Source organism: Artemia franciscana, chromosome 1, assembly GCF_032884065.1.
Source record: "Artemia franciscana chromosome 1, ASM3288406v1, whole genome shotgun sequence".
NCBI classification, from domain to species: domain Eukaryota; kingdom Metazoa; phylum Arthropoda; class Branchiopoda; order Anostraca; family Artemiidae; genus Artemia; species Artemia franciscana.
The window spans coordinates 63,621,686-63,649,660 of NC_088863.1; the positions used below are offsets into that span (position 1 = coordinate 63,621,686).

A 27,975-nucleotide genomic window follows, 5' to 3' on the forward strand; every position below is an offset into this window, starting at 1 on the left:
TGTTTAATAGAAAAGAGAATGAACTTGTACAATAATTATTTGAGTGATAGATCATATGAAAGTAAAAGACATGTAAAGAAAGTGGAGTAACACTAAAAAATGAACTAAGGGTGGTGTGAAGTGGAGGTCATGGATAAAACTGCAGAAGATCTGGAAGATGAAAAAACACAGGATCGAAGACAATGTCGATGATCAATGGATTAAATTTAGAAAAATAGTCTGTGAGGTCACTGATGGTGTCTTAGGGAAGAAAGATAGAAACGCAGCTAGGAATATCAGTGAGAATGCTTTACGTTTAATAGATACTAGAAGAAACTTCTACAAGAATTACTTGAGTGATAGATCATATGAAAATAAGAGGCATGTTAAGAAAGTGGAAAAAACACTAAATATGAACTAAGGGTGGTTTGAAGTAAGGTCTGGAAAAAATGCTTAGGATCTGGAAAGTTAAAGATGCATCAAGGAATATCAGGGAAAATGCTTTATGTTGAATAGAGAAGAGAAGATGCTTATACAACAATTAATTGAATGATAGACCATACAAAAGTGGCATGTAAAGAATGTGGAGAAAATACTAAATATGAACTAAGGGTGTTGTGGTCATAGATAAAACTGTTGAAAAGACACTATAAAACACTTTAGTGTTTTAGAGATTAAACACTAAAGTGGAGGTCATGGATAAAACTGCTGAAGATCTGGAAGATGAAAGAGCTAAGAGCTCATATGGCACTTGTGACGAGGCAAGAAGAGCTAAGAGCCAAGAGCTCTTATGGTATGAGCTCTAACAAAATTCTAGGAATCAATGGATTGATTTAAAAGGAAAATCAGAGGCTTAATGCCTGCCAAAATTTAAAATAAGAGTTCTGAGTCAAGATGTCCTTCTAAGTATCAAAATTCATTAAGATCCGATCACCCACTCGTATGTTATAAATACCTACTTTTTTCTAATTTTTCTTCTCCCTTTAGCCCCCAGGATGGTCGAATCTGGGAAAACGACTTTATCAAGTCAATTTGTGCAGCTCCCTGACACGCCTACCAATTTTCATCGTCCTAGCACATCCAGAAGCACCAAAATCACCAAATCACTGAACCCCTCCCCCCCAACTTCCCCAAAGACAGCAAATCCAGTACGGTTACGTCAACCACGTATCAAGGACATTTGCTTATTCTATCCACCAAGCTTCATCCCGATTCCTCCGCTCCATGTGTTTTCCAAGATTCCCCCTTCAACTTCCCCCAATGTCAAAAGATCTGGTCGGGATTTGAAATAAGAACTCTGGGACATGAATTCCTTCTAAATATCAAATTTCATTAAGATCCGATCACCTATTCGTAAGATAAAATACCCCAATTTTCACGTTTTCCCAGAATTCCAGTTTCCCCCTCCAACTCCCCCCAATGTCACGGGATCTGGTCGGAATTTAAAATTAGAGCTTTAAAGAACAAGATCCTACTAAATATCAAATTTCATTAAGACCTGGTCACCCTTTTGTAAGTTACAAATACCTCAATTTTCCAAATTACCCCCCCCCCCAACTCCACCAAAGAGGGCAGATCTGGCCCGGTTATATCAGTCACGTATCTTAGACAGGTTTTTATTCTTCCCACCCAGTTTCATCCTGATCTCTCCGCTTTAAGTATTTTCTAAGCCCCCCCCCCCCCAATGACGCTGGATCCGGTTGAGATTTAAAATAAGAGATCTGAGTTACGAGGTCCTTCTAAATATGAAGTTTCATGAAGATCCGATCTCTCCTTCGTAAGTTAAAAATACGGCATTTTTTCTAATTTTTCAGAATTAACCCCACCCCACACACACTAGAGCGGATCCGTTCCAATTACGTAAATAACGTATCTAAGACTTCTGCTCAGTTTCCCCACCAAATTTCATCCCGATCCCTCCAATCTAAGTGTTTTCCATGATCTTAGGTTTCCCTACCCCAAACTCCCCCCAATGCCACCAGATCTGGTCGTGATTTAAAATAAGAGCTTTGAGACACAATATCCTTCTAAATATCAAATTTCATTGAGATCTGATCACCCGTTCGTAAGTTAAAAATACCTCATTTTTCCTAATTTTTCAGAATTAACCCCCCACCCCCCAACTACCCCAAAGAGAGCGGATCCGTTCCGGTTATATCAATCATGTATCTAGGACTTGTGTTTATTTTTCCCACCAAGTTTCATCCCGATCCCTCCACTCTAAGTGTTTTCCAAGATTTTAGGTTTTCCCTCCCAACTCCCCTTCCCCTCCCCCAATGTCACCAGATCCAGTCGGGATTAAAAAAAAAGCTCTGAGACACGAATCCTTCCAAACACCAAATTTCATTAAGATCAACCGTTCGTAAGTTAAAAATACTTCTATTTTTCTATTTGTTCCGAATTAACGGGCCTCCCACTCCCCCCCCCCCAGATGTGTCAAATCAGGAAAACGACTATTTATAACTTAATCTGGTCCGGTCCCTGATATGCCTGCCAAATTTCATCGTCCTAGCTTACCTGGAAGTGCCTAAAGTAGCAAAACCGGGACCGACAGACTGACAGAATTTGCGATTGCTATATGTCACTTGGTTAATACCAAGTGCCATAAAAACACAGGATCGAAGACAATATCGATGATCAATGGACTAATTTTAGAAAAATACTATGTGAAGTTGCTGATGGTATCTTAGGGTAGAAAGTTAGACGCGCAGCTAGGGATATCAGTGAAAATGCTTTATGTTTAACCAAGAGGAGAAGAAGCTTGTATAAGAATTTTTTGAGTGATAGATCATATGAAAATAAAAGGCATGTAAAGAAAGTGGAGTTACTCTAAAATAAGAACTAAGGGGGGTGTGAAGTGAAGATTATGGATAAATTGCTAAAGATCTAGAAGATGAAAAAACCCAGGATCGAAGATAATGTCGATGATGAATGGACTAATTTTCAAAAAATAGTTTTTGAAGCTGCTGATGGTGTCTTAGGGAATAAAGCTAGAAACGCAGCTAGGAATATCAGTGAAAATGCTTTATGTTTAATAGAGAGGAGAGGAAGCTTGAACCAGAATTATTTGAGTGATAGATCATATGAAAGTATGAGGAATGTAAAAAAAGTGGAGCAAACACTAAAATATGAACTAAGAGGGGTATGAAGTGAAGGTTAAGGATAAAATTACCTAAAGATCTGCAAGATGAAAGAAGATAGGATAATAGTGAAATATTGTACTGGCCTGTTAATAAATTGAGTGCGTATAATCAATATAGACTTATTTCAGTTAAAGACAGGAACCGGGAACAATTAATGATAAGGAAAGAGTTAAACAAAGATGTGTAGAACATTTTGAGAATACACTAAACCGGGATAGTGTCACAGGAACGATATAGAAAAGAATGAAAGAGTTTGTGAGACTTGCATGCAAAGAAAGATTTATCTTGGGAGGAAAAATTAGTGACAGTACTAAAAGCATTAAGAAATAATAAGGCTCCAGGTGCTGATAGTGTAGTTCATGAGTTTATCAAATATGGCGGTTATGAGGTTAGAAATAAGTTACTGAAGATTATGAATATAATTTATGAAAAAGGGAAAGTACCAAGCAATTTTAGGAAAACTTTAATTAAACACCTTTATAAGAAAGCTGATAAGAGTGAATGTGCAAATTAAAGAGGCATTAGCTGGGTTTCTATAGGTAGTGGATTATTTAGCATGATGATACATTTTAGATTTAGAGATGAAGTAAACAAACTTATAAGAGAAGAACAGTGCGGTTTGAGAAAGGGTAAAGGATTTGTTAACCAAATTTTCTCTCTTACATCAATAATAGAAAAGTGCCTGAGTCAACAAACACCTTCAGTCTTCAGTTTTATAGATTATGAGCAAGCGTTTGATTCAGCTGATAGAAGAGCTTTGATAAAGGCCTTTAAGTTGTGTGGTATATTAAAAAAAAGCACTAAAGTGATTAGTGCTAGGTACGAGAGTAACATTGCTATGGTTAAGGTAGGAAATGAGGTTAGTGCCTGGTTTCACGATAAACCAAGAGTTAAGCAGGGATGCTTTGCATCCCCATTCATATGGATTATTTCGATGAACTTTGTCCTAATGAGCACAAGAAAGGCAATGGGAGAACACGGAATCAAACGAGGAATTTAAATCTCCTAGACTTAGATTGTGATGATGATTTAAGAATCCTAAATGATAGTGTTGGCATCATGGATGAGCTTTGAGAGGTTTTGCGAGTTCACGGTGCAAGAATGGGTTGGAAAATTAATGTTAAGAAGAGTAAGTGGTTAAGACTAGGAATAAGTGATTGAGAAGAGCTAATGTTGGGTTATGAGAAGATCAATCACGTGGACAACTTCACTCACCTAGGTAGTATTATCAGCAAAAACGGTGGTTGCAGTGAAGAAATTAAAAGTCGATAGTCAAAAAATGTTTAAAAAATAGGAAGATAAGTCTGCGAAGTAAAATTAGAATATTGGAAGCTACAGTAATGACAGGGGTCAAGTATGATTATGAAGTGTGGGCACGCCAGAATGAGAAAGGTCTACAATGAGAGAGGTTCAGATGGTTATGACACGTTCTGCGGATAAAGGACGACAGATTGCCAAAGATTGTTCTCGTCAGCAAATCGATGAAATTCAGGTCGTCCCCGGGTGGGGTAGGAGGATATCGTAAAGGAAGATTTAAGGGAAATTGGGACTTCCTGGGAGGATGTGCAGAGGAAGAATTTGAATAAATTGGTATGGAGGAGGAGCGTGCATAACTTTTTTGGCCTCAGGCGGCTTTGTACTTTAGTGAGTTGTTAGTAGTAGCCAGCAGTAGAAGAGTATAAGTATCTGTTATCTTTATGTTTGTCATTATTATTTATTTTAATTTTCGTTAGTTTTCGCTTAATTATAAGTTGATTTATTAATTGAGTGCAATTTCTGATCTTTTAAACTTTGAGTTACGATAGGTCTTTATATATGCCTAACTTATATTTTAATATGGATCTTTATTTTTCTTTGGAAAATTTCTTTTAGGGAAAGTTTGTTTTTTAATTGATTGCAGTAAATTAAAAAACCCTTTTCTTTTTATATTTTCCTTTTGACTATTTTCAAATTACAACCCCATTTAAAAAGACGAATTGACAACCTCAATAAATGATCAAATTACCGTAATTTTGGTTCCTGACAGTGAATTGATCCTATGCATATGCTTCTGGAATTCTGGGCCATGTCCTTCCCTATCTCGATTGTTTTGCGTTACAAAAAGGTACGCATGAATCATTTCGTGCTGAAAATAGATATAAGATGTTACCCACGGACAATCTGATGGATTACAGCTAAAAAATTCTATTGACTCAGTAAGTTTTCCTTCTTTTTACTGGCTAAGGCTTTACTCAGGATATTTTTCTTACGCAGGCCTATCTGTCTCTCCAGAAATAAGGAATAATATGATTGGCTTTCAAGTATTCAACAGAGATGCGAACCAAGAAAATCAAAGTACGAAGAATTACACTTCAAGAATGAATAATAGGACATTAATGTTTATTTTTCTCTTTTGTCCATTTTTGAGAAATTGATATAGAAAATTTGAACTAATTTTATTATAACCTCTGCAAGCAAATTTGGGCCTCCTGAGTAATTAATTAGGGTGGATAATCACCACACAAATGTATACAAAAGCCTGTTCCCTTGACATTTCAGCTGAGGACTCCTGAAAAAACTGTGTATGTCCAAAAAAGATGCAGCAGACAATCTATAAAAAGCATTAAATCCCCTCATCTCTTCAATTAAAAAGCTAGGTTATAAACACAAAAATAGAGATGAAATTTGACATGTCACTTTTGCGCAAAAAATGTAGTTCTGAGCCTTCACACTAAAAATATCTTCCCAAAACACACTCCAACGTCAGAATGCTTCAAACCCATGTGGTTTTCAGTCTATTACCTTAAGATATAAAAACATAATCCAAAAGCTCATTGGGACACCTGAGAAGGTCGGAAGAGCCAAGAGCCAAAAGCTTTTTCCTACTAAGTTTCACTACGATTTCTCCACTCTAAGTGTTTTCCGAGATTTCCACTTTCCCCTTTCAGCCCCCCCCCCAATATCACCGGATCCGGTCGGGATTTAAAATAAGAGCTCTGAGACACGAGGTCCTTCTAAATATCAAATTTTATTAAGGTCCAATAACCCATTCGTAAGTTAAGAATACCTCGTTTTTTCTAATTTTTCCGAATTAACCGTCCTTTCACTTCCCCCAGATGGTCAAATCGGGGAAGCCAAAACATTTAATTTAATCTGGTCGGGTCCCTGATACGCCAGCGGACTTTCAGCGATCCCCATAATGATCACGTATCTAGTTTCGGATCTTCTTCATGTAAAAATTGGGGTGGTCCAGAATTCAAACCTGAGACCTGAATCATACCCCTAGAACACAAGTGATACTTAAGAATAACAATCATTTATTTGATCGGCAAATAAGATTCTTTTCAACTATCCTGTTACTCCCCCAAAGAGAGCGGATCCGGTCCGGTTATGTCAATAACGTATCAAGGACATGTGCTTATTCTTTCCACCATGTTTCATCCCGACCTTTATACTCTAAACGTTTTACAAGATTCCCGGTTTCCTTCTACAACCCCCCCCCCCCCTATGTCACCGGATCCGGTCGGAATTTAGAATCAGAGCTCTGAGACACAAGATCCTTCTAAATATCAAATTTCGTTAAGACCTAATCACTCGTTCGTAAATTAAAAATACACTGTTTGTTCTAATTTTCCCGAATTACCCCCCCCCCCCAAGGGAGCCAATCCAGTCTGGTTATGTCAATCACGTATCTAGGACATGTGCTTATTCTTCCTACCAAGTATCATGAAGATTTCTCCGCTCTGAGCGTTTTCCAAGATTTTCAGTTTCCCCCACCAGCTCCCCCCTCCCCAATGTCACCGAGTCCAGACAGGATTTAAAATAAGAACTTTGAGACACGGTCCTTCTAAATATTAAATTTCATTAAGATCCAATCCATCGTTCGTAAGTTAAGAATACCTCATTTTTTCTAGTTTTTCCGAAATACCAAATTAGGTGCCCCCCACCCTCAACTCCCAAAAAGAGCATATCCGGTTTGATTATGTCAATCACGCGTCTAGGACTTATTCTTATTCTTCCCACATCCTGATCAGTTTCATAATGATCTCTTCACTCTAAGCGTCTCCCAAGATTTCTGCCCCCGTCCCCAAATCCCCCCAATGACACAGGATCCGATCGGGATTTAAATAAGAGATTTGAGCTACAAGGTTCTTCTAAATATCAAATTTTATTAAGATCCGATCACTCCTTCGTAAGTTAAAATGCCTTATTTTTTCTAATTTTTCAAAATTAGCCCCCCTCACTCCCCCAAAGAGAGCGGATCCGTTCTGGTTATGTTAATCACGTATCTAGGACTTGAGCTTATTTTTCCCACCAATTTTCATCCCGATCCCTCGGCTCTAAGCGTTTTCCAAGATTTCCTGTTTCCCCCTGCAATGTCACCAAATCCGGTCAAGATTTAAAATAAGAGCTCTGAGACACCATATCCTTCTAAATATCGAATTTCATTCAGATCCGATTACCGGTTCGTAAGTTAAAAATACCTATTTTTTCTATTTTTTCGAATTAACCACCCCCCCCCCCAGATGGTAAAATTGGTGAAAAGACTATTTTTAGTTTCATCTGGTCTGTTTACATCTGGTTTAGTTTCATCTTTGTATGAGTTTTCTTTTACATCATTTTTGTGTTCTCATTTTTTTCGGTGTTAACATAATGAAGCGTCAAACAAGTAAGCAAAACTAACGAATTGTACAAAGTTTTTTGCCTATAAAACCATTACACTAACAATAAGTAGATTTTCACATCTATCACAACTTCAAAGGAAGCTACCCTTGTAGAAATGTTTGGTAGTGAATGCTTTAAGTTGGTTCTTTTCTTTCTTTCAATTAATTTTTCGCTAATTTTTCAGCATATATAGAATTTTTTTTTAATTGAAATTCTGATTTTCAGCTGATAATGTTTAAAAATGTATAATTTGTAATCTTGCTCTTTGGAAACCCAAGAATGATAGTCTTTTTCACTATCCTTGGCACTATGAACGGATGCTGGTGAAACTAGATGCATGCAGAACAAGAGAAATCTTTTAAAGACTTTAAATCGTAGAGAACACCCAGAAATGTCACAGATATTATCTACACGAGGAAGAAAGGTTAAAGAAGAAGAACGACTAAAATAAATAGGTATTCACTTTTTGCAGTACTGGCAAATTATTTTTTTTTTGATGAATAACACAGTCATTTTTTGAATGTAAACATTTAGATGACTTTGGGTTGATTTATCTACGCAACCGATTATCGAACTAGGACTACAACTTCACTGCACCAGAAGCAAAACTTATCTCCCATTCCACTCCCTTTGAGCGTCCTGCTCTTTTTAACCCCCCTTTTTCAAACTCCCCAGACACTCAAGGCAATTTTTTAATCAATTCAATCCGGTCTAGTGTACAATATGAAAGCTTTATAAAACCCAGACAGCCAAACTATGACTTACCAAAAGTGTTTCTACTAAATCCTTCCTTGGTCTGAGCTTTAGAAGAGGAACACTGAGACTTATTGAACAATATCCAGCTCTTCTCTCATACCTGCACAATCCGGCACACCTAAAGTAAGATCAAGAAAGTTATGTGGTGGAAGCTGTCAGCTCTAAATTATTCCTAAAGCCACCATAAAGTGAGTTTCCTGTGAATGATTTCTACGGTTTTTGTTAATTCACTGCTCTTTTTTTGAAACTTAAAGCTGAAATCAGACTCCAAGCACTTTCTTACCTTGTTGGTAATCTTATTTTCTTTTCTCAGATAAACAGTAATCTACCTGATGAAAAGTATGGACGCTCCGAATCAAAGGTTCCTTCTTTTTCTTGAAAATTTGTTTAATTTTATAAACAGTAAACATTTGTACCTGTAAACACATTTCAACTTATTATCCTCAATGATTATGTTTCAAGTTCCTATATCTTCCATAGACAATGCCACAGAACATTTGACCCCCAGGCCAAAGCCTGGAATATCTTTTATACTTGACTTTTTATGGTACTATGTTTTATTCTAGATTTGCTTATACTGCAATTAGTTAGAATTTTCTTTTGTATATGGCGTTAACTTAACCTTACACTCCTTATTTTATTGATATATACTCTTATTACCCTGTACTATTAATAATGTGTTGGCTGCTTCCCCTAGATGCTAGGTAATCATATAAGAATGTCCCTGCATTTGTGGCATTAATACAGCTATTTTTTCCTTTTTTCAAATTTTCTTTTCGAAAAATCAAAACTCTTTCACGTAATTTCACATTTTCAGCAATTTATTTTTCTAATATTTACAAACTGTATTCATAAAGCTACTTTCGTGTGCTATATCAGTAAACTGGTAGCTCATCCTTCCCCTGCCTTTTACATTCTTACCTGTGTAGAATATGGAAGACACCAAACCATCCTTAATACATCAAAATAGACAGTAGGAATAGGTTTTAAGCAAAATACTTGTCTTTTATACTAAATATTCTAACAAGAGCATTCACTAGATAAAGAGCAAGCTCTATCGCTCTATCGGAAGCGTGCTTTCTCACCCTCTTCACGCTATGATCGATATATGGGTCTTTGTCTACTGCAAATGTAATCTTACTTCGCTCGGTCATCACAGGGGCATTTGGCCCTTGCATGTTTCTTATCACAGTTTAGCTTAGTTTTCTGTGCTAATGATCAGTACATACCATCCATAAAAAAACTTGAAACATGTAAAACCTAATTAGTATGAATATTACTACTTATTGTGCTACCTTTATGTAAAATTACTAATTCCATTACCCTCCTCCAAGTCATAATCAGAGTTCGAGTTGATCTCCTCCTCCCAACCCTCATAGCTTATTGCCCCAGACCGTTCTACAGATATTGCATATGCACCATTTTGATAGCCACGTATCAAGTTATACCTTTTGAGTCATATCACTACATAGACGTGGATAAATTTTAATTCCAAAAGGGGTTTTATTGATAAAAAAAATTTAGGTGGATTGAAAATATTTTTAAAACCAAATCCCTAAAACAAAACAAAACCTAAATCCAACCACCCCCCACCTCTTTCTTTCCTACAATACATGAAAGCTGTAACTCCCTCTCCCACGCCGCTCCAGAAAAATTATAGAAACAATATTCTGATAAACTGGGTATACATAGTGCCTTATGATATTTTTCTCCCTCCACCTAATTTCATAGTTCAATACCTTTAGTAAAAGCTTTAATAAAGACTTTACATAGTTAATGCTTTTAGTAAAAGCATTCGTTAATCACCAATAGAGTCCTTGGGTAGAATACATAAGAAAGCCTTATCAAAAACTTCCTAAAGGGTTAATATTTTTGAATATTAAAGAAAGAAGAGAATTGATCCAATTTTTTGAGAAGGGACATTGAGGAGGGACATTTTTTTGAGGAGGGACATTGTGGAGAGATATTTGTTGAGAAAGATCCAACATCTCAATTTTTGTTGCTATGCAGAGTGCATCCTCTTTAAGACGAAACACTTGCCACTTATTTCATATGAAAGATATTGCAATCATACAAGCACAAAAGACAAAGACAAGGTAACCCATCTCCTTGATTTGGGTCTAAAAAGCCCAATCTGGAAATTAAGACATGTTGGTCTCATGCATTTGCTTTGGTACTTGTAGCATAATCCCCCTACCGCTCAAGTTGTTCATTCATTGATGCATTACAGAATCAGTTTTTTGTTAGTTTCTTTCAGCTTAGCATGAGACAAGACAAAGAGAAGGGACAGAATAGATGGAAAATATATAATTTGGGCTATATATTTGCACATTAGAGGGGGGGGATATTGGACAGTAAAGTTAAAAAATACTTCTTACAATATAATATGCAGAATAATTGTACCTAACACATAAGGCATGCAAACCCGCTATACTTTAACCCCCCCCCCCCTAACGTGGAAATATATAGCCCGAATTTGTCTCGCAGGTATTAGATTTTCAAATACGCTTAGTTATATTTCATTAGGATTGAGCGTCAGAACACATTAGAAGAATATTAGGTGGGGTGTACATCATACAAGTACCTTTTTTAACCCCAGATTCCGACCTATATACAGTTATTATTTTTAGTATTTTGTCTTTGCACTTTAGTACATCTTATTTCTATGATGTTTAAATGGGATTTGTAAATGAGCAGCTTTAAATAAAAACTAACTTAAGTCCAGGTTAAATAATTGCTTTTCACACAACGAATTCTTTAATATTTAACCCAACTCATGTAGCAAGTCAAAGAAAATGGACAAAAGAAAGATTTATGCTTTTCTAGGCATTATAGCCTCTACTATCAAATAAAGTGGTACAGTTTTCACCTCAAAGTTTAAAATCTTAATTAAAAATAATTAACAAAACTTCTTTGAAAATACTTGACTAATGTTTGAGTGCTGACTTTTGACTGAATTTCAGTAAGTCACAAGTTGTCCAAGCTATGGTCATGTTATTTTTACTAATGCTGCCTCGAAGCAATTTTGGCTGCAGTCCAAATTGGTAGCCCTTACATTCTAAATAGAATTGCATTGAGCAGGGGTTGTTTACCCCTCTCTTATCCTAAAAGTCTTCAACAGACTCCTCCAAAATGAACAACTAAAATAACATATTTTGAAAAATTGCTTACAGAGTCATTCTTGAACTCCATTTTACTTCCACAGAATGCAATTTATCCCAAAAAAACTGCTTATTGAATTGTGCAAACAGTGCATAGATGTCAGGGTTGGGGTCAATTAGCTCCCAGTCCGAACTAACCAAACTCATGATTTCCATTCAGGATCTGGATTCCTTAAATAGACAATCTTTTTCTGGAAAAAATATATAAACAGAAATATAACAAAATAATTGACAATATAAACAACTGTCATTTATTATTACGAATCAATGACTATTGACAGAAAATAGCCATCATAAGCAACAAACTAAATTCGTGATTTTTGTTGCAGGAAAAGAAATACCCTCAAATTAAAACTAAAATTTACTTTTGAAAAAATGAAAGTAAGAAAGTCCACTTAAAAGTATGTCCTTCTATTCAAAAGTTAATTTCTTAGAGAGGCCTAAAACTCACCTTTTAAATAGTAACAACAAAAAAATCTCAACTGAAAGTATAGAGTAGCATGAAAACTTAAAAATGCAAAAAAAAAATTATTCTCTTCAACCCTCAGTGACTCTTTACGCTGAAGTTTGACATGTGCTTTATTAAAAGTGCTTTTGAATGCAACAACTATGCCTAGTGGGTAATTGCATGAATTTGTTTAAAAATACTATTCAAACTATTTTAATCTAAAAAATAACTTATTGCAGTGGTGGCATATCAATGAGCCCTTTCATTCTTAAGCCTTGTGAAAATTACTTTCTATGCTATTCTGATTGGCCTTGTGTTTGGCAATTTGTACTTCAAGTATTTAGAGTAAAAATGTCAAGCCTTAGCAGATGTAATCTTCTTTGCTACTTAAGTTGGCCACCACAATTTAATTTTCTTTTTGAACAACCCCGCTTCCAATATTCTAAGACCATTCAAACTTTTAGTAGATAGGTACTTGAATCTCTCCACTAGAGTCCTCAGATATGCTAAATTTTAAAGTGTAATTTTAATTAATATTGTTCTCACCTTTGCTTTTTTCCACAATATACAATAGTTTTTTTTTTTCAAAGGCTCGTCACTTTCGATAGGAAACTTTAAACTTGATGAATTGTACATATTTAGTATAATCATAGGAAGTCAAATCTTCTTAAATGACAAGCCACAGGGCTTACTAATATCAGCAATAATCCATAAATCAACTTGACTGCTGTTTTTAGTTGAGGAATGTAGGTTCAGTTAGACATGTCCAAGTATATAAAAATTATTTGGTCTTTTGATCCTTTGCAAGAATTGTCGGTTGAAATATATACCTGGAAATGTAACATTAGGGAAAAAAAAACAAATAAAAAAAATGTTATTTTTTGGGGGGTCAAAAGCAAATAAAAATTGAAATCGATAACGTTTTATCCTCAAGGATGTTCATCCTTGAATGTAAAAATTCACACAGGTAGACCTACTCAAAAATCACAAGTAGATAGTCATATGATTTGAAAAGCAAGAGGTCATCAGTTTTCCAATTTCCATCTGTCCCTCTTTCAGGATGTTTCATTCATCGAAAGTTACTGCTAGACTCTCGAGTAAAAAAAAAAAAGAGCATTAAATTTTAGGACTAACCTGCAAAAAGTCAACTTCTTAGTGAAATAATGTAGCACACAATGCAAAAATTCCTGTATTTGACAAAATTATGTATCCTTTAGGCTATTTTTATTTCATTACAGTGAGCCTGGAATATGCAAAATTCTTACTACCTTAAATCTCATCTTCTATGAAATTAATACCATATTGGAAAGAAAAAAAATATTTTCCTATTGTTACAGAATTTCATTAAAAAAAAATTATACTACAATTCCTTCTAATTAAAAACAGAAGTTCCAAATATTATTCCAGTTGGCATATAATATAAGAAATTGTCGTTTCTTTGAAGCAAAAGTAACAAACTTGCCAAAAATTAAATTAAAAAATGGACAAAATCTGCAAGTAGTATTTCAAGAAGAAGTATCTTTGGAACAAGCATTGAATTTGGTGATGGATGGTATTTATCAGATTTAAAATATTCATTCATAATCTCAACTCTCTTCTGAGCCACAAAAAAAGCCATGAGTAGGAGTTCCATTGCACTAAGTACAAATTGCTTGAGTAAAAAACACGTTTTCAAAAATATGATTTTAGTACAATTGTGAAATACAAAAGTCTTCTTCTTTAAAATACCAAAAGAAATACAAAACTATTCCACAAATGTCACAATTTTTTCCAAAACTACCAGGGGGACATTCACTCCATATAAATTCTGAAAATCAGTTTTTTAGAGAAAAAAAATCCCCCCCCCCTGTAGATTTTGAAAAAAAAAATGTTTTAAATCTTCCTACAAAATACATTGTCTTTTTCCATCAGCGATTTTTTATTAACTGGCACCCACGGCAATCAGGAAAAAAGAAATGCAAGCAAACTGTTTTGGTCAACAAAGCTGAGGACCACTGGATTTGGAATTAACAGGTGCATTTTGTTTACAGGTACATCTTTTTTTGAGAAATTTTATTTTGGGCCATAATCTGTTATTCTTATTCAATATTGTTTTACCTTCAACTTTTTTCTTTTTTTTATGTAAAACTCAACTTCTTTGTAGTAAATTTATTTTGTCCAAAGGAAACAAATGATATTCACAATTTTAAAATAAATTATAACTGCTATAGTAATTACATCCTAGCCATTCCTCCTCCCTCCCAAATGGGGTCTGAAATGAACATAGCTACTACCTTAATTTGCACTTTGGAGCAAATTAAAGTTCAATATTGGATCCTTATTGTTCTCAGCGGTTCTAGGCCTTGGCAGGGGGAGCAGCTGCCCTCACAATTTTTCCTAAATCTGAGATTAAATTCATTTTACTCATAATTTTACACTTTTATGGTATACCTTGCCCCCCTCTCAATTATGAGGCCTGAAACCACTACTGTCTATTTGGCTTCATTTTGAAGATTAGTAGCTATACAATAAACAAATTAAAATAGGATATCACCACTTAAGTTCAATGATGTGCTTTTAATTATACATACAGTACACACAGCAATTAGTCCAAAATCTAGGAATCCAAAGTGTTAAGTTCAAATTATAGGCAACCCTAAGCACAAATTGAAGGTTTAGCATTGCATTTTTTGTTGATTCAGGTTCAAATTGGGTCTGGTATGAGAAATGATGGTAGGTTTTCCTTCATGCTACATTGGTGATGTGGATTCTTGTGACCAAAGGGAGTGGTAACAAATTTTGGAACACTAAAGGAGAGAAGCTATCTGTCTACCCACGCATGTATGTGACTGATGGCAAATAGTTTTGATAATCCGTTAAAAAAGACACCATATAGTTTCGATTCACTAACAGATAGGGTCATGCAGTTACAGACTTCACATACCATATTATTCATATAGATAAGAAACAATGTTGGTCCAATGACAGTTTCCTGAGGAACACCATTGGGGGCAGTGCACAGTTTTGAATAGGCATACACACTGCCTGTTGTGAAGGGTTGTATCATTTGTGCTCTATCAATCAAACAGTCCATCAGCCAATATACTATGGTAACCCTGGATATACTCCTACTGCTATAAATTTGGAGCAAATGCAATTGCGTGGGACCTTATCAAATGCTTTTGCAAGGTTCAAAACAACCAAATCTACTGAAAGGGCTTTTTGTGATGATTTGTTATTCCTGAACCTATTTCATAATAACAGTTAATTTGTAGAACCAAATAAAAAAAAGGAAAACAACTGAATAAAACCTAAACTCAGAGAAAACCTAACTCAAACCCAATTCATGCTTTTTTTATGGTCAAGACTAAAATATGCAATACAACCCTCTGAGCCTCGCAAATAGGGGAAGGGCAGAGCAGTGTGCTTGGAAACACTTGCCATGAGATAGTTTAGGCTCTGCATTTATTTTTGGGAATTTCATTCTCCAACTCAACTATTTTCTAAGATTGCACATGGCCAAAAGCCTCTCAGTTCGAATTTTGAAAAATTCGGTTTTGAAGTCCAGGAAAAAAATGTAATATCACTGAAAATCATGTTCCAATAATTGATGCTTTTTTCCAAACAGTCAATCAAAAGCAGAGTAATGCCAAAATTAATAAAATGTTTTACCTAAGTTCAGCAATGTTTTCTGAGCTACATGATAATCTAGAATCTACCCTCAATCAATCCATCTAATTCATCTGAAATCACATAGAAAGATTGGTTTTGAAAGTAAAAAATTCAGCAAAACCACTTTGAAAAAGAATAGCTTAAAGACATCATAAACAACAGTCATTAAAGAAATACTTTTGCCTCTATGAGACCAAATATAGGACCATCTAGGAGTTGGGTTGTATGGCCAGGGTAATGACTATAATACTGAAGCACAAAACAAGGAATTTAATGGTACTAGAGCAGTTACCCAGTCCTCAAACTGCTAATCACCATCTCAACAGTTAGATTACTGTAAAATCTCTACTATACTACTGAGAACTGATTTGTTTCGCAATTTTATTTGTCTAAACATTCTTAGTAAGAATTTGATTAGCTTGAAAATATTATCCATGAAAATAATGAATAGTTTAAACATGCTGATAGTAATCAGTGGAGCCTACTGTTGGACAAAAATCTAAAGATTGAGCCTAATCTTGGGAAATCCAGTCCAATTTTAAACATGAGGGCTTAAAGTAGAACAAAATATCCAAATAATGGATAGATTCAATCTTAAACAGATCTAATCTCTGCAAGTGCATGAAGCATTTAAACAGGCTAGGCTGTAGTATCAACTTATGTCTAAATTTAAATGAGGAAAAACAAATTTTTCCAGGGTTGTAGTCAGTCAATCCCAACTAGCCTAGTCCTGACCATCAGCCAATCCTAACCATCTAAACTTCTGTACATCCTAATCTTCATGTCCAAGATACAAGTGTGAGTACTGTCCTGGGGGTCTTGCCTTACTTTTATTGTTGGTACTCTCAGCAAGTGAGAACAGAAATTCAGCGTCATTTTAAGGTCCATTTAAGGGATTTAAATTGAACTTACAAATTTAGTGATCAATATATTTGGCAAGAGCATAAAATAACATCGAATTGCTCAAATCAATAACAACATAAAATCAAATAACATCAAGTAATCAAATCACCTCCAAATGCATCATCTGTTGTTTTTTCTCAACATAGACATATCCTCTAGAAACCAACTTTTGTGGAGACAATCTTCCTATTTCAACACTTTTCTCTTTAAGTTTCCTGGTGGCTTAATCTGAAACAAACTTCATATTTTTTTTCACATGTTTATTTAACTCATTTTTTTCTCTCCTTTTTTTCAAGTACACAGATAATAATGCTATTACAATTGTACACTCAACCACTTTCATTGCAAAGGTCAAGAAAGTAATAATAGTATTGCCAATCTTACATTAGCATCTTTGATCTCTAACATAAGATCCTAGCAAAAACGATTTTCTACCACTTTCCTTCAAATAGTTCAAAAGAATATTATCATCCCAAGTCTTAATAGCATCATTTTTTTTTCATCCCAAATGCAAAACCTTTCCACAAACTGAAAACATCCCATTTATGTCAAAGGAATCAAAAATGGCCAGGAACAAGAAAACAGTCTAGTCATTGCATGCACAGGATGTGAATAGTGCATATCATTAACAAATATACAAGCATGCAACCAGGTGAAAAATATCTCCAAAAAGATTTCCGAACAGTGTAAGGAGGCAATAGCTGAATCAGCTAAGCCAAATCCTAGTTTTGGAATTATGGCTCAGGTAAAAGCCTGGAAGACATTCAGTTACCCAGATGGCACATAATGGCAGTAAAATTGATGATCCCCAAGCAATAGTAAATTCCCTTATTGATCAATTTATCTCTATCTTCACATATGTGTCAAGGCTCCATTTGTAGATTCCCCCAAATTTTGACATGCTAAGTGTAATGCCATCTATTACTATCAATAGATTTAACCATTTAACCCATCTTAAAAATATGAACCCAAATAAATCAATTGGACCAGATGGCATTTCCCCTCAACTTCTCAAAGAAGCAAATGCTGAACCTACTAAAGTGAACTACTAGTGAAGTTATAACATATTACCCAAGAGCACAAAGGTGGTAACAGAGATGATGCAGATAACTACAGACCAATCAGTATCACCTCTGCCATGGAATATACTCAAAAGCACAGTCAACTCTGCAGTCATTCCATATCTTGCTCAAAATAAGCTGCTGTCCCCATGCCAGCATGGTTTCTATTCTGCTATATCAGTTGAGACCAACCTTACTGATGCATATGAACATGAGACCAAACTTATAGACAAGGGTTTCCCAGTTGACATGCTTTTGCTTGACTTTTCTAAAGCATTTGATAAGGAATGCCACAGGTGACCGCATATTAAGTTTGAAACTGTTGGTATTGATGCAGAAACTATTGACTAGGTAATACTTTTCCTTAGTAATAGGAAATAAGCAGTTAATGTATTTGAAGATAATGGACAATCATTTCCCTCTCATGTTGTGGAAGTGAGAAGTGGAGTACCTCAAGACACAGCCAAAGGCCCAGCTTAATTTAATATTTTCATTAATACTGCACTTTGTAATGTTGAATATAAAATAAGCCTTTATGCAGATGATTCAAAGGTAATTGCTTCAGTTGAAAGTTCATAAAAAATAGGAGCCATTCAAGAAGACCTGGATTCATTTACTCACTGGACAGGGACTTGGAAGTTGAAGTTCAGTGTCCAGAAATGCAAAGTTATCCACTTTGGTAATAAAAACTCAAGACCCCAGTACTCAATTGAGTCAACAGACAAAAAAAGGCACCCTATTGTCAGTAGTCATGCTAACACAATCTGGGCTTTTATTTGATGAACAGCTAATGTTCAGTTTGCATGCCAAGACTGTGGCAGCAAAGGCCAATCAAGCTCTTGGTGTATTTAAGAGAACTTTCAGTAGTTGTTCACCCTCAGTTGTATGAAAGCTCTATAAAGCTTAAATTTAACCTAAGCTAGGGTTTGACATGTGCATTACCAACCCAATTAATAAATCTGACCAAGAAACTCTAGAATCAGTTCAGAGTTGTACAACTAAATGTATCCCAGGTTTCTATAGCATTCCCTACCCTCCCAACTTGAAAATCTAAATTTAACATCAATGACTTATTGCCAAAAGAGAGGGGATACGACTATACAATTCAAGCTGCACAACCATAAAGAACTTATCACAAATGTCTCTTCAAGGACAAGAGGACATGGTCAAAACTTGTTAGGAAGCATGCCATCTCAAGGTTATGTGGCAAATCCATTTCTAATTGGGCAGTGAATCTATGAAACTTGTTAGACCAGAAAGCTGAAAAAATTGTGTTGTATGTTATTCAAGCAGAAGATCTAGGTAAAATTCTAGTTAATTGACTTCTTGATATCTCAGAAATGGTTTAGGTTAAAAAAGTGAAACTTTCAGGGATGAATCTATGGACTAAAGTATGTCCCAGGAAGGTATTTTGAAGCAACTACCTCCACTCCTTCTCCCTCTAGAGGTCCCTGACCTTTGATGACCTTTAAAAATATGTGTGTTATAAAAGTGAAACCTTGCAATTCTATTTAATAAATGCTTGATCTTCTGTTTAATTAAAGTACAGAAAAATTGTTTTCAGCTTCATAACTCTGCTCAATACCATTTTATAAGGTTTTAAAGATATGCAAATACATTTCATAAATGTAAAAAAAAAATTGATATGGCTCAAAATTCTACTCAAATAACAGGAATTGGACTTTCAGAACTAAAGGCAGAGAAAAAGCAACTAGTAACTGAAAATTAAGGTAAAATGTTGTTTTGTCAAAATTTCAATAGGTGTAGACCTGTCATGTAGGCAAATTTCAGGGCCCTCTAGAGGGAGAAGGAGTGGAGGTGGGTACTTTTAAATACCTTCCTGGGACATACTTTAGCCTGTAGACCCATTCCTTAAAGTTTCATTTTCCTAACCTAAACCCTTTCCAAGATAGCAAGAAGTCAATTAACTAGAATTTTACTGAAGATCTATTTTGCAAGATTTCACTTTAATAACACACATATTTTTGAAGGTCATCAAAGTTCAAGGCTCTCTAGAGGGAGAAGGAGTGGAGATAGGTACTTCAAGATACCTTCCTGGGACATACTTTAGCCTGTAGACCCATCCCTGAAAGTTTCATTTTCCTAACCCCTTTCTGAGATAGCAAGAAGTCAATCAACTAGAATTTTACCAAATTCTGCTCAAATAATGGCAATTGAATATTTAGAACTAAACCTAAAGAAAACAAAACTGATAACTGAAAATTAGGGTAAATGTTGTTTTGTCAAACTTTCAATAGGTAGACCTGTCAAGTATGCAAATTTCAAAGACTTAGGAATCAGAAGAGGGTTAACATGGAATCTTGGCAATACCTTGCCAAAGTATGTTTATCACTTTTGATTCATTACTGAAAGTTTGGTTTTCCCAGACTAAGCCCATTCCAAGATAGCAAAAAGTAGCTAAACTAGCCTAGAACTTAACCAGCTTTGCTTTTATAATACAAAGACTTTTAGATAAATTTTTGTTGTTCATATTAATGACTGTGTCATCCATAAAATAGCCTATCAAAAATATGAAAGCCAATAGAAGAAGGTGTAGCCTACAATGGTTAGGTTGGATTATGGTGTTTCTAGCCTTTTTATACCAAAAAAACTGAAATATTTTGGTCATTTGCGAGAGCTCAAAAGGGGCTAAAATTTGAATTACAATAGAAGGAATTATTATACTTGTAATGAGCTTAAAAAAGGCATTGAGTGGTATGTTCACTTTATTTGTAAGTCAATAATGTGAACAATGAAAAATATACCTATTTTTAAAGGCTATCAAAGGTCAGAGCCCTATAGAGGGACAAGAAGTGGAGGTAAGTAGGCCTACTTCAAAATACCTTCCCAGGACATACTTTAGTCTGTGGATCCATCTTGGTAGTTTCAATTTTTTAACCTGACCCTTTTTTCCAATAGCTATAGCAAATTTAAAAGTAGCTTGTCTTGAATTTCAATGTCTATTGGAGCATAAGATTGCTAAATTATAGCTTCTTATCAAGGTACACAAATGAACTTTAAAAAAAAACTTGTAGATTAATTGATGAACTTAGGAAAAAGAGTTTGTATAAAAACAAATAGCACCTTTGTGATGTTCAAATGTTGGTTGCAATTGAAGCTGTTTCAATTAGCCAAAGCATATATTTCATATAAATTACAAATCATACTTTTAGAAACAAAAGAGTTAATACCACCTAAGTGAAAACCAAAAATGTTGGCTTGCTTATAAGATTTAAACACAAAGGGGAGCTAGACTAAATACTTCAAAAAAAAAATTTACTAAACTATCCCAGAATGGTCATGTTCTTATACTCAGATATTTGCAATTCTCAATTAATATTACTATCATACCATCCATTAGTGGTTTCAGGCCTCAAAATCTGGGAAGAGGGAGGCAAGGTATACCATAGGAATTTAAAATATAAAATTAAAGAAACCCAAAGTCAGAAATTAAACAAAGTAGGGAGAGGCGGCTGCCTAAAACCACTGCCAGAGCTTCTGTCAAGCCCATAACTCTGAGCTTAAAAAAAAAATAAACCCTTTTTACATGATGACCAATGGCATGTGTTGGCAGGTGCCAATTTTCTGATTCAATGTAATCAGCTGAGAGTGCAATGCACAGGTGGGGGCAAATTATCTGACAGTTCTGTGTTTTTCCTTACATTTTTTCAGGTACCCATTTAGAGCTGGGTAAACCCTGGCTGAGCTTAAACAGTCACACTATTGACCCCTGTTCCAACAGAATAGCCTGTACCACCAGGACTTGTGATCATAAGACTCTGGATGTAGTCATAAAAATGAACAACTAAACATTACCAAATTAAACACCTACAGACTAGCCTAGTGTAACCCTCTTATAAGATGCTCTCAAAAATATGCAACAACTAGTAAGGTATCAGCTAATTTTACATTCCTAGTGGACAGGTTTAACACATCATTCCTGCTCAAACACATGATCATCTAAATAAATATCTTGGTAATGAGTAGCCTAGTATGGCTTTTGCCAAAATTAGTGCATATACTCATCCTTAAAGTGGTCATAAATGAAAACTATATGAGTGCTGCAACAGACTCAAAATAATCTACACAAATGTTAAAAGGCTTCCAACTTATTAGACCACCACACTTTTTTCTGTTGTGGTATTCCCAGACAACATACAAACTGAATTAGCAGTGTAATTAGATACTACTAGGTCCTTGGAGAAAGACTAAGTAAAGTCATGTAAATATCCATTCTAAAGTTAAATATAAACAAAGGATGCGTTTTATAACCACTTCTGTTTGTAGTCTTGAGCTAAAGAGTGATGATTCGACTTAAATTATCATGTGAAGGCATTTAGAATATGTTCGTGACATTGCCAAACCCGAAACCGGCAAAAAATTGCAAGTGCTGCTCATAAACGTTCACCTGTTGATCCGAAAAGTGATAGAACTTGTTGAATATCTGTAATACCACAAGTATTTCAAGTATGGGATCGTCCATTAAATCAGGCGGAGGGGGGGACCAAGTTTGACAAGAAGTCTCTTTCAATTGTTTTGAAATCACTATTGGAAACACAGGATTTATCAACCAAAAAAATATTTTCTAGAACTAAACATGTAGAAGTTTCACGTTTATGATGGATAAGTAGAACCCAGATCACCTAAAATAGGAAGAAATCAGAATATTAGATTCTCTCTCTTTTCCAAACCAGTGACCTGGTAAAAAATATTAAACTTTATACATTTTAATCCAACACAATTTACAACACAATGCTTTCAAAAGAAAGCGTTAGGCTTACTCTTCTGGCTGAACTATTATTTACAGACACTTCATTGAACTTTTACTTTGGCTGACTAATATTTATAGACACTTCACTCTACATTTATTTTACGCTTTCTTTTCAGGGGGATGGGTACCACTCTTGCTCCTTCAATTCACTTAAGAGATTGATTTACTTCATAGGTTGATCCTTTGGACTGGCTTCACTGAGCAGCCGGTACCGGTTATGTGGGGGGGGGCAATTTGGTGTTCTGTTGGGATCAAATGGCTGGTGCTTGACATAGGTACCGGTGTGTGAAATACTAAGCTGTTATTGTGACTTGTTGGCTGTGGATGGTTTTGATCTGTTGTTTTGTGAGATGGGGTAAGGGCTGTCCCAAGTGGACTTATATGGGTTAATCTCAGATCTGGTGACGTCTGGTGTATGAAGCTGGTGATATAGTATCTGTATGTAGCATCTCTTTCTTCTTTAGGTTGCACCTAGATTTGCCTTGACTATGTGAGATCTCGGATCTACGCAAGCTCTTTTGACGATGCCAGTTTTCAATAGTTTACCGTGGATTTGTGTCTGGACTGGTTGTAATGGCATCAGTTCTTTTGAGTGTCAATCATAATACTTGATCCTGCGTGACTGCTGTTTAACCCAATATCTTTGAACTAGATTGTGGTGGATGATCTTTGGTACGAGTAGTTCTTTTGTGTACGGAACTATTGCACTCAGGTTTCTGCTCATTAGCAACTTGGATGGGGAGGCTATTTTGTCAACAGGGGTGTTCTTATGCACTAGCAGTGCTGACTCAAATTTGTTTCCAGCCATATCAGTTTTGCGAAGTATATCCTTGGCCGTCTGTACAGACTTTTCTGCCAATCCGTTTGACCAAGGGAATTTTGGTGATGATTTGATTTGTGATATTTCAGATTCTGATATAAGCTTTTGAAAGAGTGATGAGGTGAATTTTTGGCCATTGCATCCCCTGAGAGCGGTTTTGTTGTAACTAATGTTTTCAAAATTCCGAGAAAAACGACTTTCAAAATTTCCCCTCTGCTGCAATTTACACGGTACAACCGATTTTCTTCGCAAATACATAAAAAAGAGAAAAAAAAATAGGAAGGTCTTCAGAATACGAGATAGAAAAGGCCAGATTTTTATTGTCAAAACTTGAAATGAAATACAGATAACGATAATCTGCCCTTAACGAAATTCTAGTAAACTCTGATACGATAAAATGATGTGGGTTGCATATTCTTTTTACCAAGAAGATACGACAAACGAGCTCTGACGCATTAATTACAAAAAAAACGTCAGAAACGTTTATTTTTTGTTGAGTTTCTTTGCCCGCCTCCGTTTCTCTTCAGTGGAATCCTCTGGACAGGGATCTTTTGTAGATGGAGAGGCTTCCAAAAGTTCAATAGCCCCCTTGGTCTTGTAATACTGCTCAATCTTGATTTCAAAATACTCCTGGTCCTGATTGGGGATGAACTTCAGGAGATACTAGACATCTTTGATTTTGTATCAGGTAGATCAATCTATTTGCCACAAAGTTTGGGCAAAAGAAGACGTTCAATAACACGGACAGTCGAAGTGCTGGGACACTGTTAAACAAGACATTTTCCAGTCTCTAGAGAAGGAAGTCTTGAACAAAACTCTCTTAGCGTTATCCTGACGGAACTCAAGTTGTTTTACCTTTGAATACGGTACCAACGAGTACATGTACAGCTTTGTTGGCTTTTGAAAATCAAAGAACTTTAACAGGGTCATTTGCAGGACATTAAATGGATGTATCTTTCCTACTTTCATAACTTCCTCATCAGGTGTAGTGGGAAAACAAATCAAGGTGCTTGCCCCCCCCCCCTCAATAGTACTATGTAAAGCATCAACCTCCTATATTCTCGAATGACCTAGCTCTCAATACTTAATGACCACTTTTTCTAAGCATGGAGATTTTCTTAGAACATCTTCGTGCATATAATTGAGTTTCGGTTCTAGGACACGCAGGACTCTGACGAAGTAATTAGCTGGAAGATATAAAGGTAAGTATCAGGAACTTTTCCAGTATTGCCACTAGTCCGCTAGCTATTTCGTTTGCTCCACGTCAAGCCTCGAACTCGGACCAAATGTAAAAGTATACCTCATTGATTTTCTCTCCAGTCCTTCTCTGGAATGAAGGGATTGCCGTGAGGTTGAATGTAGTTATCTTCCATTTTATAGAAAAATAAATAAATATTACCCCGAAGCAGGAGAAAAATATTCTCCAGATCAAAACAAAGTAGAGGAATAGGTAGATTCGACCTCTCCACGCCAGGTTCAATCTTGGTCTTAATTTTACTTTTCATATAAGCCTCAAATTTGTCTTTTACTTAGCGATCCATTTCAGCTCTGTTTTCTCCACTTACATGTTTTTCCTCGCATACATCATATCGATTTGTTTTCGGGATATGACATGACAAATAAAACTGCGTGTTAAAGATTTTACGATACTTGAACTCACTAATATCATTTCTTGCTAGTTCTCTACAGAATTCCTGATCAGGGCCTCCACTTTTTGGTTTCACTCTCTCTCTCTCTCTCTCTCTCTCTCTCTCTCTCTCTCTCTCTCTCTCTCTCTCTCTCTCTCTCTCTTCTCTCTCTCTCTCTATTTTTATATCAATTTTCCCTAAAATTCCTTATCTTTAGATCTGATTTCTTCCCAGTGTTTTCTCTAGAAAAAAAGAGATATTTTGCCTTAGATTTCCATTATATCTTCACGAAAAACATAACGTAGGATTCAAAGTGTTATTTTTTACTTCAGATAATGATATACACAAAATCTTTTACACTATCGAGTACACAAATAAAAGTTCAAGTAAGTGTCATCTCTTGCACTTCATCGCCCGTAGCGTTTGTGTTCGTCTTGAAGCTAGCAACAAATTTCGGTATGCTGACAGTTGATGAAGTATTATCTTCATAGCTTTTCAACTAGCAACTGACTCGAATGACTGATACTAGTGTGACATTCTCGAAACTGTTTCGGATGTCTGTTTTGATTAATGTCAGGAGACTAAACAAACGTTCAGCTAGTACATTACCAAAGGGTAAGGAAAAGATCAGTGATGTGCGCTTTCGCAATTCTGGGTACTTGACCTCGCCATTGCAAGTCTTCAGACTAAGTATCTTCATCCAGTACTGCTCAACTGACAAATCTTCAACTTGGGCATCTCCCAAATGAAGCTTAGTGACATTAGTCATTGCATGAGATCTCCATTCAACGTTCGTATTTTTGACGCAGCACTTTTCTGTTCGAACAGGAAATCTCACAAATAGTGGCCATAGAGATTTTGGCTTCAAATTTCTTGCATTCCTTGCTACAACCAATGCCAAAATGTCATAAATTTTGTCTTCAAACTTGAAACGGTCTTGAATATGCTTGATTAGGACTATATAATAGTTTTGACAAGTCTGATAAAAGAGATCAATATCATCACTTGGCTCTTGAGCATCTACGAGTTTTTGCATTGAATCGGTTGCAACTACTCCCACATATGTGTGGTTTAAAGACAGGTACTCACTTGAAAAATAAGGATTTAGTTCGGTAAACAAACCAACACTGCGAATATAATCTAGTTCGATGAAGTTAGACGAAACATCATTCACAAGTTTTCTGACACTTCCTTTAGGGAATAAAAACTTAAAAGCTCCGATTGAAAAACCGTGTTAAATTCATTAGAGAGGCAAGGAGAGTATTCCATAAATTCAAGGTATGACTTTGTCAACTTGCTTTGTAATGTTGACAAGATAAGGTCATTGGTTATACTTGGGTCGTCAAACGTAGTTTCTATGAAATAATGAGTAAGAGCGACTCGGTGGTCAATAAGCCTCTTTATGCAGGCTTGAAGGGACAACCAACGGGTCTGTCCTGGTGCTAGAATCGGGAGTGCTTTGCATTCAAAGAACTTCTGAAATTTGGCATACATATCTCGCCTGGAAGCACTCCTGAATAATTGGGCATAAACACTTCGTGCCAAGTCTTCTAGTGTCTGGGGAAGTGACAAGCATGTATAGGATGAACATAAGTGAATAATCTGGCACGAGCATTTTACATTCAAGATATGAGGCACCATGGCTTTCATTAGCGTTAAAGCAAACTATTGGCTCCAAACATGACGTTAGTAGTATCTGCACAAAATCAAACAATATTTTCCCAGGGAATAAAGTTTTTCTAAATGACTTATTCGATGCAGTTAGTCAGACCCTCAGCTGATCCATCACTACACTTAACCATGTCCAATACTTCAGTATGAAGTTTTAGATCTTTCTCACTAAAAAGTATTACAATGATGAATTTTTTCAGCCTTTTGTTTGAAAAAATCAAACTTTCACTGAAAATCCTTACTTTACTCCAGATTTCCCTGAAAATCCTGACTTTACCCCAGATTTCACATTGTCCCTACATTCAAAATAAGTGACCCTAAAAGAAGTGAGTTCTCCCTAAAATAAGGTAATCTCCCTAAAAGTGGAAGCCCTGTTCCTGATACAGCTGATACGTTTTAAGAATTTTTAGATTTGCCTTCAAGAATTTTCTGGTAGACTTGGGTCGAGTATAATTCGATTCAATGCATGGAAAAGATTGAATATAATTTATCACTAGTTCAAGCTCCTCGTTACTAATTTTGTTTCGAGGTATTTGCACTGCTATTGGATTTGGCACTCCTGTTGTAGTAACATTTGAATGTCCGTAGTAAACTCTTCTCTCTGAAATATCTCTAGTAGCCAAATAAAATTTCTTGCAAATCTGGACTTTTTTCGTGTTAATGACAAAATAATGTCGCAGTGTGCAACTTTTGTGCGTCTTCACTTTCTTCTTTGTCTTAGTCTTGGTTAGAACGATCTTAGTTGTTTTTAAGTAGAACACTTTCCTCATAACCTTTCCTAGTCTCCAGAAATCATCAATAATCTCTTGTCTCTTTTTAGAGACAATAGCCTTGCATTTATAATGATAATCCTTATTACAAACAATATTCTTCACTTTCTTCTCTTTCCCATAAGTTTTCTGGTTGTGATGATTCATATATGCAGTACCAGAGTTTTCTGCTACTTTTATCTTTGTCTTAACCCAGATCTTCCTATCTGAAATTCGTTTTCTGGTCTTTCTACGTGAATTAGGATTATCCACTGTATGTTCTTGACTCTCTGCCTCAATGTCTTGTGCAGGTTCAGCATTATTGCGAATCCCGAGCTGCTCCTGATTTTCTGCTTCCACTGAACCTGTTATGGAACTTGAACAAGAACCACAGCCAGCAATGACAAAACGTCTTCTACAAAGACAAAACGTCTTGAAGAGCCTCATCTACTTCCTGACCATTATAAATATATATATATATATATATTATATATATATATATATATATATATATATATATATATATATATATATATATATATATATATATATATATATATATAACTAGCTGTTGGGGTGGCGCTTCGCGC

The 27,975-nt window shown here is 35.6% G+C and overlaps 1 protein-coding gene across 8 annotated transcripts in view; it reads right to left on the reverse strand.

Moving 5' to 3' along the window:
• LOC136032717 (DNA-dependent metalloprotease SPRTN-like) overlaps nt 1-22,099 on the reverse strand; it is a 43,712-nt gene extending 21,613 nt beyond the window's left edge. Inside the window, exons 1-5 of one of the 8 annotated variants that reach the window (XM_065713065.1) lie at nt 22,019-22,065; nt 13,266-13,374; nt 11,694-11,854; nt 8,532-8,640; nt 5,128-5,247 (exon numbers count right to left, since the gene is read on the reverse strand). In XM_065713065.1, coding sequence (XP_065569137.1) covers nt 5,128-5,247; nt 8,532-8,640; nt 11,694-11,839 — 375 coding nt within the window. In that variant the 5' untranslated portion in view covers nt 11,840-11,854; nt 13,266-13,374; nt 22,019-22,065. Of the gene's footprint in view, nt 1-5,127; nt 5,248-8,531; nt 8,641-11,693; nt 11,875-13,265; nt 13,375-21,905 lie in introns of all 8 variants that reach the window. The other 7 variants (XM_065713049.1, XM_065713031.1, XM_065713040.1 and 4 more) reach the window with 7 other exon arrangements.
• Nucleotides 22,100-27,975: the final 5,876 nt, after the last annotated feature.